Raw genomic sequence first — 19,969 nt, forward strand, 5'->3', positions numbered from 1 at the left:
GAAAGCATGCCTTCAACAGTCCAAAGGTCTGCTCAATTGTCGCTGTGACCTGATGTGTGCACGATTGAATGCCATTTCCTGGTGGGTCCGACGATCTCTCACAGGGGTCCATCAGCCATGGCAGTAAGGGATAACCGGAATCACCTGTATGGAATAGGACACAGGGAGGGCCATTATTTTGAGTTCACTGGGCAGTGCATGCATTTTGGGATCTGAGTGTGAGACACATGCATCTGGATCTGTACACTTGCAGGCCCTTTACCTTGCTGCACCATGTGACAGGAAATGCTGGTCAGGCCATGTGTATGGTCTGACTCTCAAGGTTAGGTGGGTGGTGCAGAGTCGGGATATGCAGTGTGTTGTGGCATGGGAGTGATGCATTCTGGTACCTCTAATGCATTCAATGTGCCTGTCCGTCCGTACCCCAATTCTGATGGTGTCCATCCGTTGACATGTGTCAAATGGGAGTCGTGGCACCCTCTCAGGTGTACCATGTGTGTCCCTGCATTGGCATGGTGCCCGAGGGCCATGCACTGGTGCCAGGCAATGCCCCCCCCCATTGCCGTGGTGCAAATGCAAAGAGTTTTGTGTGTTGATGCTTTTACTCACCAATAGTCAGGTCTGCTGTCTGCCAAAACGCGCAATGTACGCAGGCAGCGTGCTATTCCGCAGGACCATGGAGTCATGGGTTGAACCCTAGAAGAGAGTGCAGCAGTGTGCGATTATCAGGTCCGCATCCGCATCACAGACAACCTGCACATTCAATGAGTAGTACAGATTTCTTTTTCAACACCACCTCTGTGGCGTGGGCAGACACTAGCTCTGTGTGTGCGCAGTTTACTACTCCCAAAACATTAGGCATGCCCTCGAGTGCAAGGAAGGGAACCTTTGTGGCATTGACCTGTGCGGTTGGTAGGGTGTTGTGCTGGGACACATGGCGTGCTGGGACACATGGCGTGTCAGGATCCTCCTCTTCATCCGTATCCTGAGGATCTCTGGCATCCTGTGGAGGAGGAGTAAATTGAGCCAGAGGCTGGGGCACATGGACCGCGGCTGGAGGCGGCGGAGGCTGGCACAGAACCGCGTGAGGAGTCGGCTGGGGAGCTGGAAGAGGCAGCTACGTCGGGACAGAGGCGTCTGTGGTGCAGCTAGCATTGCGGGAAGAACTTCCCTGATGGAGTCTTTGATGATAACCCCCGTCCAAGGTGACTTCATGAGGCTGAGGAACTTCTCGAAGAGAACCTCTTCACTGGCCGAGGAGGTGGCAGGGGGTGCCGACAGGGTAGCGGGGTGCTGTTGGAGCCGCTGCATACCCTGTCCATATGGACGCAAAGGAAAATTGCCCTGAGCAAAAGAGGGGTAGACTGTAGGCCACGTACCTGGTTGAGACCAGTCCCACCATGACTTCCGTTCTTCGCCAAATTCCTGGAATGGCATCGGATGGGTGCCTCCGTCTGGCGTGGCGGCCATTTTGTCGAGCAGCCTGCCACGTGCCTGCGATGTGTTGCCCGGCCTCATCCAGGACTCTTGCATGTCAATCACGAGGCCTACCATGCTCCTCGGGCCTAGGCCCGGTAGGCGTTACACCCTCGACCCGGGGGTTGGTAGAGCTGAGTTTAGGCACCCACTCAGACATATTGCCAGTATTAGGACGTAGCCCTGCGGCAATTGTGCCGGTACAAGGGCAGAGCCCCTTGTGGGCTACATTGACCCACTCAACAGAATTCTTCTCCAACAGCAAAATGGCTGAGCTGGCTCCTTTGAGCATCACTGCCTCACACCAAAACTGCGTTCTGCAACTACAAAAAGATGGCTGCACCATCTTGCCAAGCACATATTGGGCAGGATGGAACAAGGGGACGCACTGAAAAAGCCTGCCAGTGTGTTGCTTACATGTACAAAATAATGGGAGTGAAAAAGCAGCGCTGCTTTGCTACAAGCCCAAAGTTCCCATTGAAAACGGGAATATTTCACATTGAAAAGGATGCTGCTCTGACGCCATTTTCCTCTGTTTTTCATCAAACTACTTTTAGTAATAAGGCCTTGCCATGCCCATCCATATCCACATTGTGCTTCAGCAGAAGAAAGAATGATCCCTGAATGTCAGGTCCTTTCAGCCAAATCTGGGAAAAACAAAAGCTTTACTTCAGTTACACTGAAAAACGCTTGACTTTTGCTACACAATGTCAAAAATCACTGCCTTAAAAGAAATTCTAGCTCTCTGCGCACTTGTCAATCTCAAGAGACCTTGCCCATGTACAGACTATTGTGTACAAGAAGCTAACTATGGCTACAAAACAATGTGGAAGTGCAGATGTAAGAGACAAACCGAATTTGCAAGGAACATGCCAGCTGGTTTTACACACCAGAAAAAAGAAATGCCTGTTTTAAAAGTACCATGTTGAACAGAAACTGGTCTGTGCCTAGCAATGTAAAGGGGTTTGTTGCTGGGAAACAGAGGGGATGTTTTATCCAACAGGTTTGTTTTGATCCAGGACAAAAGAAAAGAAAAGGGAATTAAACTTCATTGGCTGAATTTTGTAAACTCCAGATAAGTTTTTTCCCTGCTGGCTAAGCTAAGGCTTCCCCCAAAAGAGACCACCATAAACTTCCATGACACAAAAGTGATCATTGCAAGCTTGAAAAACTTTGAATGGACCAAGACAAAGAAAGTTCACACGCTCGTCAGACATTCGTCTGTGCTCCAGGCTGGGACAATGGAAATCTGTGACACTAATCTGTGAAGTGGAAGCAGCCATAAAACCTTCAAACTGGGAAACCCTCATCCCCACAGTGAGCTGAAGTGACAGTTGGTGGTAGCTGAAGAAAAAATAATGGTCTAGTGAAGGACAAAAGCCAGCCCATTTGTTTCAAAAGACTATTTTATTAAGAAACTTTGAAGATTGTTATTTTTGCAGCAGAAATTTGCAAAAATTTAAAAAGTTAACAGTTTTAAAGTAATTTTGTGGGGGGTAATTTAAGATGTTGTAGCCTTCAGGGCCACCTTGGGAACAGAAATGGTAGAGAATTGGGTATTCGAAGGAAGGTATACCTGATGCAATTGCGAATTTCAATGCCGACATGCCTAATGATAATCCACACACCTGTATAAAGTTATAGAATTTGAGGTTCGGAAGGAATGATCTGAGGGCCCAAAACATGGTTGGGAGGTCCAGAACGTTATTGTGCAACGACTTCTCCTCCGATAGCCAAAGGCCTCTTGCGTGGAGATCTCCGGTGGTGCACACCCAATCACTCCAGGGAGGTATCAGTCGTTACCATCTCCTGATGTGCTCGGGTCTGAAAGCCTGTGCCCGCTGCTAGGTGCGTGCAGACGCCCCACCACCGAATCGCTCGACGGAATGTCTCGTGGAGAGCGATCTTGTCCTCAAAGCTTCCAGATACTTGTATCCAACGGACGTTGAACTCTTGCAGCGGCTACATCCGCAGCCTGCACAGCTGAACGAGGTAGATGCATAAAATCATGCCGAGCAGGGACTTTATGGACCTCACCCTGGCAACTTACATGGTCAACAGCCGTTGTACCTTGCCCAGGATGGCTTTTATCCTGTCTTCCGAGGATGAGGCCAGGCGCGCCACCGTGTTGAGCATGGACCCCAGGAACCGAGCGTCCTGCGATGGCACCAAGCAGGACTTTGCATAGTTTATCGAGAACCCCAGTTCCGTGAGCAGGTGAACGGTCCTGGCTGTGTGTTCGACGGCAAGTTCCCTTGACTTCGCTCGGATGAGCCAATCATCCAGATAGGGGTAGACATAGACCCCCTGCAGGCACAGCCGTGCCGCCACCAGTGCCAGGCACTTGGTGAAGACCCTTGGAGCCGGCTTCAAACCAAAGGCAAGGGCCATGAATTGATAGTGCTGTCCTTGGACCACGATGCACAGAAACTTTCGATGCCCCTAGTGGATGGATGTGGAAATAAGCATCCTCCAAGTCCAGCGAAGACAGGAAATCTCCTTCCTCCAGCTGTCCCAGCAGGGTGACCATCCGGAACTTCTGGGACTTTATGTATTTGTTGAGGCGGTGGAGATCTAGAATGGGTCGCCAACCGCCGGTCTTCTTTTGGACTAGTAAGTACTGCGAGTATACTCAGGAGACCCGGAGCCTCTTCGGGACTAGTTCTATCGCGCCCTTTTTCAGCATCGCCCGTACCTCTAGAAGCAGTTGCGGAACATGGCTCTTTCCTGGACACTGGTGGAAAATGGAACTCCAGGGTGTGTCCGTGGGCTAGGGCATCCAGCATCCAACAGTCGGTGGAGATGGACTTCCACACGCCGACTATGTTCGCCAGCCGGCATCCCACCAGGGAGCTCGTGTGGGGGCCTGACGTCTCAGCCGGTTCAGTCCTGTTTCGCCAAGGCCGTACCACCTTGGGCCCCTTGGCAATGACGACCATTTCCTCCGGCCTTGCTGCGGCCCCTGCAGGCTTCCTGGGACGAGGAACGGACCGCTTGACGGTACAAAGAAAAGTTGCCACTGAATCCTTAGAAGGCACCCAGGGACTTGCCTCCGGAATCTTGAAAGGACAGCCGTTGCTGCTGGAGTGTGCCCGAGGCACGGCCGTCTCGGTATCTGCCTTGATGGCTTTCAGCGATTCGTCGACCGTCTTGCCAAACAAGTTGTCCCTGCCAAAGGGCATGTCCAATACCCTCGTCTGGACATCCTGACGGAAGTTGGTGGCCTTGAGCCAACCACGTAGACGAAGGCAAACGCTGCTGCTGATCTGGCGGAACCTGGTGTCGGCGATGTCCCTAGCCACCGTGATGGGATGGGCCGGTGCCATCTCGCCTTCTTGTAGGATTTCAAGGGCCTGCGCACTCTTGTCTGGGAGGAAGTTCACGAGAGGGGTGATTTTAAACCAAAGATCCCTGTCGTAGCGGGCCACGATGGCGAGAGCGTTGGCCACCTTAATGGTTGTTGCCGCCGCCAAGATGACGTGTCGTCCCATGGCGTCGAGGTTCTTTCCCTCATCTGGTGGGGAAGTGGAAGTCGATGCCGCCAACCCTGCAGATTTCTTCCTGGCCACCGGCGAGACCACCGAATCCGGGGACGGCTGCGATCTGAAACACTTCGGTGCAGAGTCTGGAACCCGGTATTTCTTCTTGTACCGGTCTCTCTTCGCCGCACCGAAGCCGGGTTCTTTAGGAGGGACAGCCCTTTGTCCCAAATGTCATCCAACAATGAGATCGAGAGCACGGTCTTCCTATTGGCCATTCGTCGTTGATAAAGGAATCCCTCCTTTTCCTCAGGGTTGAGCTGAAAAAGCTCTGAGGCCCTAGAGATCATGGCGTGGAAGGAGCCGATCTCGTCGGGGGGAGAAGCCCTGGACACCGGTGAGGGAGATCTGTTCCGTCGTCGCTCGTACCCGTCGTCGCCGTATCATCCCTTGGCGGAGGGGACGGAGGGGAGGGATGGTGCGGTGGAGGAGGATTTACTCGTCTCCTCTTAGCTGGTGGATCTTCTGACAGTCCAAGCGCCAGATCGCCCGTCGGAGGCGTGGGCAACCTTGTCAGCATCTCAGTGCACAGGGTGTGCAGAGCTTGTAGGATGTCCGCCGACCTGTCCGTCGGTGGTGGAGGCAGTTGCGACAGGAGCGTTGGAAGTGGTGTGGTTTCTGGTTCCTCACCGCCCTGCCGTTCCTCGTCAGTTCCCTCGTTGCACTCCCCATCGGCCTCGTCGGGGTCCTTCCTCTAAAACCTGCCCTCTACGCCCTTCTTCTCAGGCACTGTTGTCAGGCTTGAAAGCTCCTCCTCGGAAGAGATATCAGAGTCCAGCTGGACCACTGCAACCCCCTCTTCTCAGCCAGGGGCGACTGTCTCGGGGAGATCATCGCCATCGTCTTCACGAGAGTCTTCTCAATGGGCAGAAAGGACGATTCCCTCTGGGCGGGCAGGGAAACTCGTCTTGGTGGATGTCTCCTGGGAACCCGCATCCGCAGCCTTCGCTAGGGACGCCACCACTCCCTCAATAGACGTCTTTGCTTGGAGAAAGAACCTGGGCCTTCATGACCTTGGGCGTGTCTGAGGCCTTCACCATGGGGAGTCGCTCGCTCCCCCTTGGGAGTCGATCGGGCCTTCTTCAGAAGCTTACCCGGGGTTCTCAGACTTCCTTTTCTTCGCCGAGCCAGAACGTTGGCTTGTGTTCGACAGCATCGCAGATGTCGTGCCCGGCCTGGCTGCCGTGGAGCCCGTACCAACGGCGCTCCCGGTGCCTGTGGACTCGCGGTGCTTTGCATTCTGTTGGGCCCCCGTCGCCAGAGCGCTCTCAAAGGTCTTAGAAGACAGCTCAGATTTCCTCTTGGGAGAAGTATGTTGCCGGGGCTCAACTGCCACCGGGTTCATCTCCAGCCATTCGGCGAGCTGGTTGTGACGGTCCTTTATGATGCGGGAGGACATGTCCTTGCACAACGCACAGGCCTCCACCCACGTGCGATTTGATTGAGTGTAGGCAGTAAAGGCACCAGGACTGCCCATCCTCTAGGAAAATGTTCCGTAGTCCAGGATCTGCCCAGGATGTGAACACAGACGTCGAGTCTCCCTCATCTTCGGCCATGTCCACGCGGGGTAAGCCTCAAGAATCTTCTGGAATCCTCCAAGAAGTGAAGTTCGACCAAAAAAAAAGAAAAAAATGCCTTTGAGGGGCGTAGAAGCTTCCGAAAACTGGTCCCCGTTAAAGGGATGATGAATCGGTGGAGCTTGAGGCTCAATTTGGCCGAAAAATTGGAGTAAACTCTTTGAAAAAACGCAATACGCAGTAAAAGCTCGAGAGCTATAGCACGAGGAATCCCAACAAATGAACGTGCAGTAAAAATCTGAAGATGGCTGCCAGAAGAGGGGCTTAGCTAGAGGACAGTCATTGGCTGGGGACAGTATGACCCAGAGACCAGTGATTGGTTAAGAGACAGTTCAGAAGTGAAACTGAAACCGATTTTTTCTTTACAGAGGATTCCCAGCCTGACGACAGGGAATATTCATGAGCATGTGAATCCATGCCAGACGCCATGCTGGAGAACTGGATTTTAGCTAAAAGAACTATGGGAGGGTCTGGACATTGTAAAACTCACATCATAAATCTGACAGCATGTCCTTGAAACCCAACCAACTGAGAGCAAGGAGCCAACCATTACCCGTGACCGATCCAGTTGTTTAGAGGCGTGCTCCGCTAAGCCTGCCCCACCATACAGTTTTATGATGTCATAATGCTTTCTATAAAGCGTGGCTGACAGGACTCTGGACGCACACTCTTTCCTGAATTTCCTGCACCTGTGTTCCTGATTTTCCACATTCGTCTTGCCAGATTGCAGATCTCCCTGCAAAGCATAGCTCATTTCAGATCCCACTGCAAGGCCAAAGCATTGCTGACCATCCAAGCAATACCTCAATCCAGAGACGCCAGATCTAAAAATCCCAATAACCAAAGGGAAAGTTGTGGTGTTCTTTTAGGAAGCATCCTGAAACCAGGCGGGCTTTTTGTCCACTAACTGCATGCCCGTTGCAACCCGCTCCATCCTGCTGAGACGTTGCTATGCTGTGACCAGACCTTTGCCCAGCTGCCTTTTGCCAGGAGAGTGCCATCCGGTGACCAAAGCCCTGGTATCCAGAACCCGGTTGAATGTGCCTAATCCCAAATTTAAGAGCGGACTGCGAGTATCCACATCCCATCACACATGTTCTACCCCATCTTGATTTGTGTCTTTGTTCCACTCCCTAAGCAACCCTATCCATATCCTGATAACTTTTCCAACTATCAGACTTCTCTGTGCATCTGGTCATTTATCTCCACACGTTAGCCCCACTTTCTTATTCGTTTTTGTCCTGCCTAGATCATATATCCTTAGTCATATTTTGAGTAATCAAAGTAATTTCCGCATAAGGTTGAACACTGGGGTGACAGGGTTCACGTCGCAAATCAACCTTGATCTTACTGTGTCCCTCTTTATCAATATAGTCTTGATAATCTAGTATAAGTCAAACATGTACTTTTCTCAGCTGATTCTTTTCCTTCACTGATTCATTTTACCCAAATCAAACCTTTTTCTATCTTGCATATCTCATCCAGTTTCGTAGCTAGAGACATCCTTTCACCTCTATTTTATCCCTGTGATATACATCTGTCTCCCAGCCCAAAAACTGCATTGAAAATCCATGTATTTCACCCGTTTTTCATAAAATTTGTTTGTGTCATTTTAAACGGGAATTGAAAACAAATGAAATTTTCTAACGTGTGAATTCAGCTGCAGCAGGTTCTAGCTTTCCACTTGTTTTAGAATTCTATGCCTTTTGTTGATCCATTGCCTTGTGATTGCTAGTGTTTATGACTTAATGCCTTTGTGAGAAATCATGTGCCTCATACATTTAACCGCAAATTAATTATTCATCAGTTTCTGAGTGTCATTTTAAGCTAGGTTTTTCCATCTTATTTTGTGAGGGAAGTTCCGATTTGAATTCCATTTGCCGCCTCTTATCCCCGACTACCTACTGCTTCTTTCCACCCACTCAGAATTGTATTATTTGTGGTTTGAGGAACATTGCAGGGGGAACCTTAACTTGGGTGCTATCTATAATAATTCAAAAAGTGCTCCTACTCAATTGTGCTTTGGATATGTTCATGTAGAAGGTTAACCAAGCGTAGTTCATTAGTCTTTATTGTAATTATCACCCCATTGGTGATTGCTGCCCCATATTAAAATGTGTGTAATTTTGTGGATTCTAAAAATAAACATTGTATTTTCACCAACCGGCCTGGTTCATGGTCCTTTGTGACCCAGGGTATTTGTAAAAGGGGGTGTGAGACGGGTCGGGTATCTGCTCAATTTGAATTCATTGAAATTAAAGAAAAAGCACTCCTATTGAGCGCCACATCACAGGATAAGTCCAAGTGTTGTGGTTTGGTGTTTGACGCCCGATTGGTATCCTTAACACCATCGGGTGAAGACCCGGTAAAAGAACCTTCCAGTCCCTCAATACTGTCACCGGGAGGATCCGAGGTTCCCTCGGCCCGGAGGCCGGTAGCTGCAGCAGCCTTGGTGCAAGTGCTGGTAGAAGGACATAACCGGTCCCTCCAGTGCAGGAGAGTCCCTGGGAAGGAACCTCCCTTGCGGGGTGTGATGGAGAATATCGGCCCTACATTGGGCTTGGTTCGATGTTCCACGAAGTTCTTGAGATCCTCATAAGGAGACAGCTGAAAGAGCCCCCTCCATCTGGCTAGTCTGTTCTTCAGCGCTTTCAAAGACAGCAAACTGCACGCTGAACAAGCTGGTCAACCGTGGTCTGGGCCAAGGCAACCTAGGCAGAGGGCGTGGGGGTCTGAAGACAGGAATAGCCCGTTGCAGGCTGGACACCTGCTGAACCCTGTAGAAGTCGACATGCCCCGGGGAGGAGCGTAGCGCCCGAGGACCGAGTACCTGAATGACAAAAAAGACAATATCCACACGTGGAATTACATGGCCAAAGCCAAACCCAGGAGCACTGGTGAATTCGGCCCGTTCACGTTGACGCGGAAAAGGGGTCTGAGGTGTGGTGGCAGAGTCAGGGCACTGCATGCTCCCTGGCCGTACCCCCGAGGGACGCTAAATTATTATGGGGAAGAAGGTTTTTTTCTGGTGAAAAAGGTTCTTTCTCCCGTCCCTTGGAAGGGGCGCCCATACAGTATGGAGGGAAGGGACGCAAGAGTACAACAGGATCTGCAGAGCTGCACAGGAACAGAAGCCAGCAGGACCCATTTCCTTCTAACCAGAGGTACTGTAAAGTCAAAGAGAACTCATCTCTTGTTGAGTAGCCTTACTCGCTCTCAGTTGAGACCCGTCTTGGTTACCTTGGAGAGTTGCTATAGCTTTGCCCCTCAGAAGCCTCCCAGCTTGTGGCCCTTCAAGTGCTCTATCTTCTACAAACATTTCTAAAAACATTGTGCAAGACTGTTTACGTACCTACAAAGAAGGTCTTCAGCTCCCCTACACATTTTGCAAGTAACATTGGCTGTCCTTGGCTCCCTGAGAGACTCTTCTTTACCTCTGACTCTCTGCCTCTGACTCTCTGCTTAATCTTTCCCTCAGGAAAGGGTTAAACATATTTGACATTGGAAGGTTTTAAAAAGTACTAACCCGTTTGCAAATTATTTATTAACCTTTGTTTTATTCCTCTCTTGATTTTTACACCCAATTCAGTATTGCTCTAAATGTACCAGTGATAAATCAATGTCCACAGTGTCCTAGCTATTTATGTCACATGAGGGTGTAGTAAGTGTCTGTGATATCCACAATGGGTATAATCTGACTTAGAGAAACTAAGTGTGTTTTCAAGTGTATTATAAGTGTTACATATATTGCTCCCTTTTGAAGACTTGCATAACTGACTAAAATAAATTGTTTTAGCAAGAAACCTTGAGTTTAAGTTTTTATTCGAATAACTACTGTGAAACTCTGTCACAACATTACTGCTCACATTGATCCCTCTTGAGATAAGCCTGGCGGCTCAGCCACACTACCAACCTGTGTAGTACAGACTTGTACCAAAGTTTGGTTACCTACTGCCAGGAGGACAAGGTTGGTGTGGTCTTCCAAGGGGTACTGCATACAATCTTGCCCAACAGTAACAAAGTAACTAAACTAAGGGAAACAATGTTTCCCAATACTGACAGCCTGAAGGACATGTCAGTTTCCCCATAACAGATGAGCAAAATAAAGTGTAGTGAAGCTTAAGGCTTTATTGAACTGTAGAAGGTACAGGGGTAAGGATCAAAAATAAAAGCAAAATGTTTTGGGGTCCATAGAAAGGTAAGGAAAAGGCAGTAAAGAGACATCTTTCCCAACACTGCGGAAAGGAAGTGCAGCACTGACAAAACCTTCAACAGGAGGGTTATGACAGTCCAGATGATTATGATGCTCTGTATGAGCTCCACAAGTTCCGGAATGGTGTCCCTGTTCAGGCGATATAGTGTGTGGATCTGCCTGTCAGTCAGGGCACAGGGCGTGGCCCTTGTACGGGGTATAGGTGCACGCCTTCGGGGCGCAACGTGCATCATCTGCATTTTCCCCCTGGTCCGTCACTGCTTGTCGGCCTGTTGCCACTGAAGCAGCTCCTGCCAATAGAGCTGCATTCCTGCATGAAGGACCTCCAGGTCTAGGAATGCTGCCACACGAGGCAGCATGGCTGTGTTGGGAAGTGTGTGGTATGGGTGTGGTCCTTTTCCGCAGTCCCTGTGCTCATTGTGTGCATCTGGGTGGATTGGTGCACCTGTAGCCTGGTCCTCCACACCCTGGGAATGGTTAACGCCTTCTCAGCGGTGCCGGAGTTACCAGCATGGTTTTCCCACTGGCATTTTTGTGCCAGGGTTTCCAAGCAACGGTAGCATAGTATCCACTGTTACCAATACTCTCTTGTAGTGCTGCGGTCCAGAAACACTGCACGTAATCTGATACAAAAGTATCCCCCTAGCACTGCATTGCAAGATGCTGCATGAAATGTTAAAAATGCTCAAAAGAAACAATGATGAAGTGCTGTTAATCTGAAGGACTGGTCAGTTTCCCAATCCATAACATGTGAGCAAAAAGCAGAGAAAGTGAAGCTGAAGGCTTTACTTCCCTTCAAATAGTCGGGACAGGATCATAAACGGAGCAAAAAGAATGGGGTTCCATAGGAAACTATGGAGAGAAAGTTGCAAAAAGGAAATCTTTCCCAAGACTTTCCTCCAAAGTTTGGCAACAGCTCAAGACATGGCAAATAGCTGGGGGTTTCAATGTCGTCAATATAAGGAAAGTGGCAAAAGAACAATCTTTAGCAGACCTGATACAAAAGGACTTTATTTAGGTCTATAATAAACATAACATTATGTTTAAGAGGTCATCACTAAAAAAGCCAAGTAACAAACATTAAATTCAATAACATACCACCCAATACTATGTAATTGCACATATATAAAATCTTATGTACACATCATATGAGAAAAACATCATACCGGGATCCATAGCTGGAGGGTCAGGAACCCAACTTGGAGGCGCTATGGGTGGAGACACAGGGTCTTGGTGATCATTGGTAGAAGCTCCAGCTTCATGTCTACCCAAACCTGCAGCTCGCAAAGAGCGCCTCATCATCTCCCGAAGACGCAAACTGTAAACAAAAATAAAATGGCATGTTATTTACAACTAGATAACCTGTTTCAAATGTCCTTATTCATCACCATGGAGGATCTAGCTCAGGATAACATTAAGGATTAGGTACTTGTACATCCAGTTCTCCATTATGGGTATCTTCATTAAATAGTGAAAAACCTTGAACATCCGTCAGTGTGCGGATATAGGAAACACAAACATGCAACAGAGTTTGTTTACCTACTGACAGGCATTCTGGTGCTTGTATCTGTTTAGATTAGCACTTCCTCTTCATATTCTGCCAATGAGTGGTTGGTTCAGAAAATTAAAAAAGCTTACTTCAAAAGCTGAAAAGATATTCTAGGAGGGTATGATTTGCTATTTCAACACCAGCCCTAAAACATGTGGGGAACATTTCTGATTGTGGACACTCGCACCCCTGGTACGTGGGGCAAAATTAAGTTCTATTGGAGGGGGTGGGGTGCAAGAATTAAGGACTTTTTTGCTACTCTATTAAGAGATGAACACTAACTGACCTTAATGGGAGGCTAACAACTAACAAGAAAAGAAAAACATAACTTTCAAGGGTAAATAGCGTTGATAGAGCAAAAAAGGCTCAACTCTCAAGTAGGGTAATAAAATACAATGCAAAAATTAGTCCACACAATTATCACTAGAAAATACGCCACACTGATATAATGAAAAATGTATTCCTTAATTAGATTACACATACAGATCTTTAGCAGGTCAAATAAGTACATAGCCATATAATACAAAGTATTAAAAAACAAAGTATTATACAAATGGTAAATGGTAAAATGACTCCTCACCTCACGGATCGGTACTGTTAGCAAGAATTTTCATTTCTGTGCTAATTTCATCCCACCTTAGAGACCACCAGTTGTTTTACTTGACTTGGTACTTATTAAATTCTAATTCCCGAGTGTTAGGAAGAATTCTCTGTTTAGGCTGAATTTCCTAACCTAGTGAGTCCCCCAGCAGCTTTGCTGGATTTTTGGGGTTTATTTTTTTCTCCTGCCAAGAGTGAGACTCTTTTACCCTCACTCTTGGACATGTTTGGCGTGTGTTTCTTTGGTTTGCCTTGTGTTGAATGGGCTATGGGGTCTTTTACTCCATAGGGCCTCATGTGTTTTTGTGAGATGGGTTACACAGCACCCTCAGTGCCGTAACCCAGGGGTGTCCTAGGGACCCCCCCAATATAGACTCCATACCCTGGGACTGACTACTGTCTCCCAGGGTCTGTAAAGTCACCATTGACTTTACTAGTCTCAAATCCTGAACAGAACCAGTACAAACCATCATATTGTGGACGTACTGGGCGGGGCAATTCCATTGCCCCGGGGTCTGTTAGTCGAGGGGGCACGTCTCCGTCCCCCCTCATCGAGTTTTGGCTGGTGGCAGTGGAAACTACTTTTTATATTCAACCGCGAATATTTTCCTATGGGATTTCCCATTGTTTTAGGCTAATACCTTTATTTATTTATTTACGGTAGCCTTGAACATACCGCCGGGTTATTTCTTTATTATTATAACTCCGGTTGGTATTTTTTGCCAAAACTTTATGCTAAAATGGCGTTGGTGTTCACCTCTGTAACTCTGACCCAAAGTGGAGCCCTTTGTTCCACTTTTGGCAGGCTTCTCCACAGAAGCCCTCCAAAGTGGTGCCACTCTGTCTGGGGTACTTAGGAGGGGGATTTAGGCACCCTGGACTGAGTTACCACGGAAACTCAAGTCGCACTCCGTCCTGATTGGCCCAAGTGGTGAGCCGGCCGGCTCACCACTTAGCATGTTTGAGTGACAGCTAGGCTGGGTGAATGGGGGTTTGCTGCATAAAAGCAGGGCTTTGGGGACTGGAACTTCAGAAGTCGCCACAGGACCTAAGAAGCCGAAGAGGGAGAAGCCGAGCCGACCTGCCGAGACGATACCACCGGTGAAGCCCTGCAGAACCGCCTCACCACTTTTCCCGACGACAGAGGAGATCTCCCGCCAGAGAGTCTTCTTCCCTTAACTGGTGGGGACAACCAGTTACTGCCTTCTTTTCGCCGTCCCGAAGCATCTCGTGGCCGCCTTGCCTGTGCCAAGCACCCTGGCAACCGGGATACCACTTTTTACCTCAACCGCGAAAGAGGGGTACAAATCCTTTGTGACCGGAAAACTCCACGGCTGGTCTCTTCCCTGGTAGTGCAACGATCTGCAGCTTTCCTCCACGCCGGGATCACCTCTTCCCCTGGACGACGGCGCGACTTACACCCACTACCAGGAACAACTACCACCGCTGGAGGATCCTTTCCACTTTTAAAAGGTACTGTGTTCCACCCGGCCTCCCTTGCCACCGATTGTACGGGGTAGATTTAGCCCTCGGCTCTCGAACCTGGGTAGGTCTGGGACACCCTAACTAAACTTTCCAGAACCGTAGTAAAACCTTTTTCTCTCACCTGCACAGACTGATGACATTGTGTGATCTTGGGCATATTTTTCGCCTGGCTCCCTCTAAACGGGCCCCGAACTAATTCTCCTTGTTCCACCATTGACTGTCTGTGCTAACCTTATGTGAAGAGTGTTTTACCTTACTGCTCTCTTTATTTCTGCCTTTTCCCTCCCTTTTAGTAATACTTGTTGGAGTGTCATCTAACGTTAAGCGCTCACCTCTGTTTGGAAATAAGTGGGGTTAACTTAGAATTGTCCAACAAATGATTAGGGATGTACATATGAGTAATAGTAACTGTGTTTGACTTTCTTATCTTTTCTATTGTGCTAGTGTAATTTATGAGTGTACCTTTAATAAATAAGTCTATACTTTTACACCTAGCTCTGGTCAGTGTTTGCTTGTGCTACTGGACCTCGGTACCTATTATGTATCCTCTGTATACTGCCTAACTCTTCTTGAGGGAAGTCTGACTGCTCAGCCACAGCTACCACAGTGAATCTGTGTGGTACAGACTGCTACCAAGTGGGTTTACTGCCAACACCTGTAGACTTAAATCTTTTGCAGTGGTCCCAGAGGGAACTGCACAGGTTTCTTCCTAACACCGAGTGAGTGGGACCTTTTTCTCACTCCTGCTTGTGTTTTCCCTTGACCAGGATTTTATGTTTTCACCGTTTTGGGAGTCTGACAAACTCTGTAGCGATATGCTTTCTGTATATTGACACAGAGCATCCGCAGTGCAGTGTCACTGAGAAATCCCTTGGATTTCTCTTAAGGTTTAAATACTTTTTCTTGGGTGAACTATTGTTCCCAACAATATTAAGGTGAAATTGATCTTACTTATCATTTTACTTTGTAGGTCCAGCACACACCATCTTATGTGGAGTGCTGCGAGGTTATCTAGTAGCCCCTTATCCTACTTTCTCATGTAAAATGTGTTACCCTCACTACTTTAAACAGCTGGTGGCAGTGGTTTACTTTTTACTACCAGTGTGCTTTGTTACCGCAGGCTGAACTATCTGCTGCAGTACAGCACCCATGGGAGTCCATTTGGTCAAAATGTCCCCGTCCTCTTTTTTTTGCTATTTTCTGTTTGTGAGGTCTTTCTTGGCCTTTACTCTGTAAATTGAGACAGCTTTGAACCCTTTGTGTGTTGTGCCTTTGGCAGGCTTCAGCCGTGAAGCCCGCCCCTGGCTCTAGTTTGTCTGGAAGGACAGGAAGTGAGGGAGGTCCTGAAACTCCCCTGTCCTTTTTCTCTAGGTGTGCCTGAACAAAACCAGTCCTGATTGGCCGGCTGGCTGTCCGGGAAGGGCAGCCACCCTGTTGTGTGATTGACAGCCTAGGGCTGTGAATGAATGAGAAAGGAGTAGTTTCTTACCTGTAACTCCATTTCTCCAGCGTTGGTATCTTTCATGGATTCACATGGTGTGAATATTTCCAGTCAGGCAGTAACTTGAACCTGGCATTTTCCTATGGAAAACAGACACCTTGGTGACCCATCAACATCCTTTTTGGGTGCTTTAGGCTACCCAATAGGACGTACGGTATAAATACCCCCGCTGCTTCCCTTCGATTTTAACCTCCAAAGTAGAGGAAACCCGGTTTGCCTGCAGGGGGAGGCCGGCGGGCTCATGTGAATCCATGAAAGATGCCAACGCTGGAGAAATGGAGTTACAGTTAAGAAACTACTCCCTTCTCCAGCATTGGATCTTTCATGGATTCACATGCTGTGAATAGATTACACAGCAGTACGAACCACCCTTGGAGGTGCATGACAGGCAAACCAACCATGAACAGAACAAACAACATCCAACACCATGCATGATAAAATAACCAGCTGAAGGACCGCCCGTCCCACCTGTGCATCTTCCACATGTTGCTGACCTAGACAATGTCTGGTGAAGGTATGCAGCACCGCCCAAGAAGCCGCCTGGCAAACATCAATGAGCGGGATTCTAGCCCAGAGCGCTGCCAACGATGCTGTGGACCTTGTAGAATGGGCTTTAAGAGTGCCCTCAAGGGCTTGCCAGCCTTCTCGTGACAAAAGGAAATAGTGGACAAGACCCAACGGGAAAGTCCTTGCTTGGGAATGGATCGTCCCTTGCTCGAGGGACCAAATGCCACAAACAGCTGTTTCGAACGCCTTAAATCCTGAGTACAGGTCAGATAAAACTTCAGCGTCTTCTTAAAGTCCAGAGAATGCAGGGCTCTTTCTGCTGGCGTAGTCGCCTTAGCGAAAAACGAGGGCAAGGCAATTGTAGCGGGTTTGTGAAGTGCTGAAGTTCCGAAATCGCCTCGACTAGGAAAGCCCTGCAAAGGATGACTTCTCCCCTTGGGTTGGTAGCACCAATCGACCACAAGGCACTCATCTGGAAATCCTCTCGGAGCTGGCTGTACTTCCATTGCTGCTGCAGGAACTGAAGTGCCAGGGAGAGGAACACCAGAATCGAGTGTCGTCTAAGTCGGACCCGAGCTCCAGGAAGATCCCCCGGACACCCATGAAAAAGGACTTACCACGCCTGAGCCACCTCGCCAGAGTGCTAGACACCAGATGCGAGGAAAGTCCAAAAGGATATCCAAGTACAGCGGTGGTGCTATTTGCGAGAAGCAGAAACCGCGAAGTGCCGCTGATCTGAAGTTTGCCCATTGCTGCTGCCGACCTTACATTCGTGGTGCAGGAGTCCCCAGATGTCTTCCCTCTTTTCCCCACGACTGAGGCCCAGGAACAAAAGTATCTGCAGACCTACAACAGGAACTGAAGCCAGCTGGAACCAATTTCTTCAGACCTAAGATACTGTAAAACTAAGGGGTACTTACTTCATGTTGTGAAGCCTTGCTAGCTCTCAGTTGAGACTTGTCTTGGTTGCTTTTTCAGAGTTGCTTGCAGCTTTGCCTCTCACAAGCCTCCCAGCTTGTGGCCCAACAGTGATATCGTTTCCAACAAAGACTTCTAAAACATTGTGCAAGAGTTTTTACTTACCTTCAAAAAGTGCTTCAGCTCTCCTAGACTTTGCTCAATTGACATTGGCTGTCCTGACTCCTTGAAACATTCTTCTATCCTCTGACTTTGTGCTTTAACTATCCCTCAACAAATGTCACATTCTATAACTTGTGTAGCTGGGAAAGGGTGAATTTACTTTGCATTGGAGGTTCAAAAGTACTTACCTACTGAAGAATATTTGTTAACCTTTGTCTTCTTCCCTAATTATTTTCCTTTTGACACCAAACTCAGAATTGCTCTATATGTACCAATCATCCATGTCCACAGTGTCCTAGTTATTTAAGTTACCTCAAGGTGTAGGAAGCTTCTGTGTGCCATCCCAAATGGGTATCTACTGATGTATTGAAACTGAGTGTGTATTTTTGAAGTATATGTTGTGTTACATATATTGCTCCATTCTGAAGGCGGCTTATTTAAACTGACTTTTATAAATAAATAATTGTTTAATCAAGAAACCTTGAGTGTGTATTTGGATACTTGAATCTCTATGTTACAACCCTACATCTCACATTGACCCCTCTTGAGATAAGCCTGGCTGCTCAGTCACTATCAATTTGTGTAGTACATGCTTATACCAAAAGGTTGGGTTAACTATTGTCAAGAGGACAAGGGTGGCGCAGTCTGCCATAGGGTACTGCATACAATCTTGCCTAACACCCACAGTGGTTCCAGTCATTCAGGCATACCAGACATACTGGCACCAGTAGTGTGGATTGGGACCAGACAGTCCCAACCCTCTTCCTGGCCACTAGCAAACGTGCCCGTTTAAGATGCAGTTTTCGCAGGAGGCTGCATGCCCAAAGAAGGAATACCCGGTTCACTCTACCTGGGAGAAAGCAAAGGGACAAAATGGCCAAAGGACAGAACCAAAGACTTTGTGGCATGGCCATTTTTGCGTTTTGGTTCATTAAAAAGTATAAATCCAAGGAGACCACCAGGGGGGGCGCAGATGTGATGGTCGCATAAACCACCGTCTCCCTCTTCGAGCCCGAAACATGTCAAATGTGTGGCAGTGCTGGGAGAGATAATCGACTGATTGAGGAACTAGCAGCACTAGTAAACGACTGAGCACCAGCAGAGGCAGCAGCACCACGAACCGCACAGCTACAAGGAAGAAATCCGGTTTGCCGTGAGACCCTCCGTGGCCGTACAAGTGAAGAGTGAAGGCTGGGAAGGGAAGATGGCGCCTGTGGCGCGCACACTACATGCTCCTGAGATCACGGCGGATTCTACAACTGAGTCTCGCATGGCTGCACTGGCGGGCAGAGCGAGAAACGGCATTAAGCGCAGGTGCGCTCCAGCTCCTGACGGCACACTGAAGTAGAAGGGGGCAAGCCCTCACTCGCCGCAGCCTGTCGCCATCCTCACTTTCCCTGCCGGGTCGTGTGCTCACTTAAGGTACGAGCGGGGGCACGGGTGGCCGAGCAGGGGCACGGGTGGCCGAGCGGAGGTAGGCTACCAGCAGCTGCACGAACGTGACCCCTCTCCTGCCCTCCGCTGGGCCCCGCCTAGGCCCCCACAGTGCTGTGGCCACTCTGAGCTCCCTATCCGTGAGGAAACGTGTGGAGGGGTGGGCCTCTCCTCCGCTCCACTGCCTGGGGCAGTGGGTTGTGAGCCACCTTCACCCAGGTTCACCTGCAGAGGAGGCCTCTCTCCCCGATCCTCGGAAACAGTGGTGGCCCATCGGGGGGGACTGCGCAGTCTAATGAACATCAGTGCATATCGGCACTTTTTCTGCCCATTGTGACTGCAGTCCCTCCCCGATCAGGAATAGGGAGCCCCTCCTCCCAATCATCCACATCTCGGGACCCACACCCTAGCCCCCAAACAACGTCAGCTTCTTGCCGGGCCCAAAGGAGACCAACCTTGGCACCCAGGGAGATACAACCCACAAGACACAGCAGGGCGCAGGTGTAATCTAAAGAGCTTGGGGCCAGGATTTCACACCCACCACCGTAAGAACTGCTCCCAGCCTCACCCCTGAACCCAAAGGCCCTGGCAGCTTGCCACTATACACACGTGCAAAAAGCTGCCACCCAGGCACCGGCACGTGCACCAACACCACTTACAGTGCCCCAACAAGGGAGATAACCTACAGCACCCCAAAGTTGCTGCACTGTGTTTAACCGCCCCCGCTCCGGGGGGCGGGGGGTAGGGAATGGGAGTCCAGCAGAGGTACTATGAAGGGTGGTTAAGACAACATGAGGAGAGGCCGTAGGGGGCACAGGCAAAGCAAATAAGGACATTGGTGCCAACGCACCGTACTGTGAATCTTCCACACAGTGGTAGAAGAAAATTCATCCACCTTACCAAAGAGTAAAAAGAACGCAACTAAATGGCTCATTGAGAAAGATATGGAACCTACACTCTCCTACCGTGCTAACTTAGCCCTGCCTGCATGTAATGTACCTCTGATAT

The 19,969-nt window shown here is 49.0% G+C and overlaps 1 protein-coding gene across 9 annotated transcripts in view; it reads right to left on the reverse strand.

Annotated features, from left to right (window-relative positions):
• UBR5 (ubiquitin protein ligase E3 component n-recognin 5) overlaps positions 1–19,969 on the reverse strand; it is a 2,447,509-nt gene that overhangs the window by 1,635,682 nt on the left and 791,858 nt on the right. For all 9 annotated transcript variants that reach the window (XM_069621460.1, XM_069621458.1, XM_069621459.1 and 6 more), the window contains one exon: positions 11,972–12,123. In XM_069621460.1, the coding sequence (XP_069477561.1) occupies positions 11,972–12,123 (152 nt within the window). The remainder of the gene's footprint in view (positions 1–11,971; positions 12,124–19,969) is intronic.

Source organism: Ambystoma mexicanum, chromosome 5q (assembly GCF_040938575.1).
Source record: "Ambystoma mexicanum isolate Mex_15411 chromosome 5q, UKY_AmexF1_1, whole genome shotgun sequence".
NCBI classification, from domain to species: Eukaryota; Metazoa; Chordata; class Amphibia; order Caudata; family Ambystomatidae; genus Ambystoma; species Ambystoma mexicanum.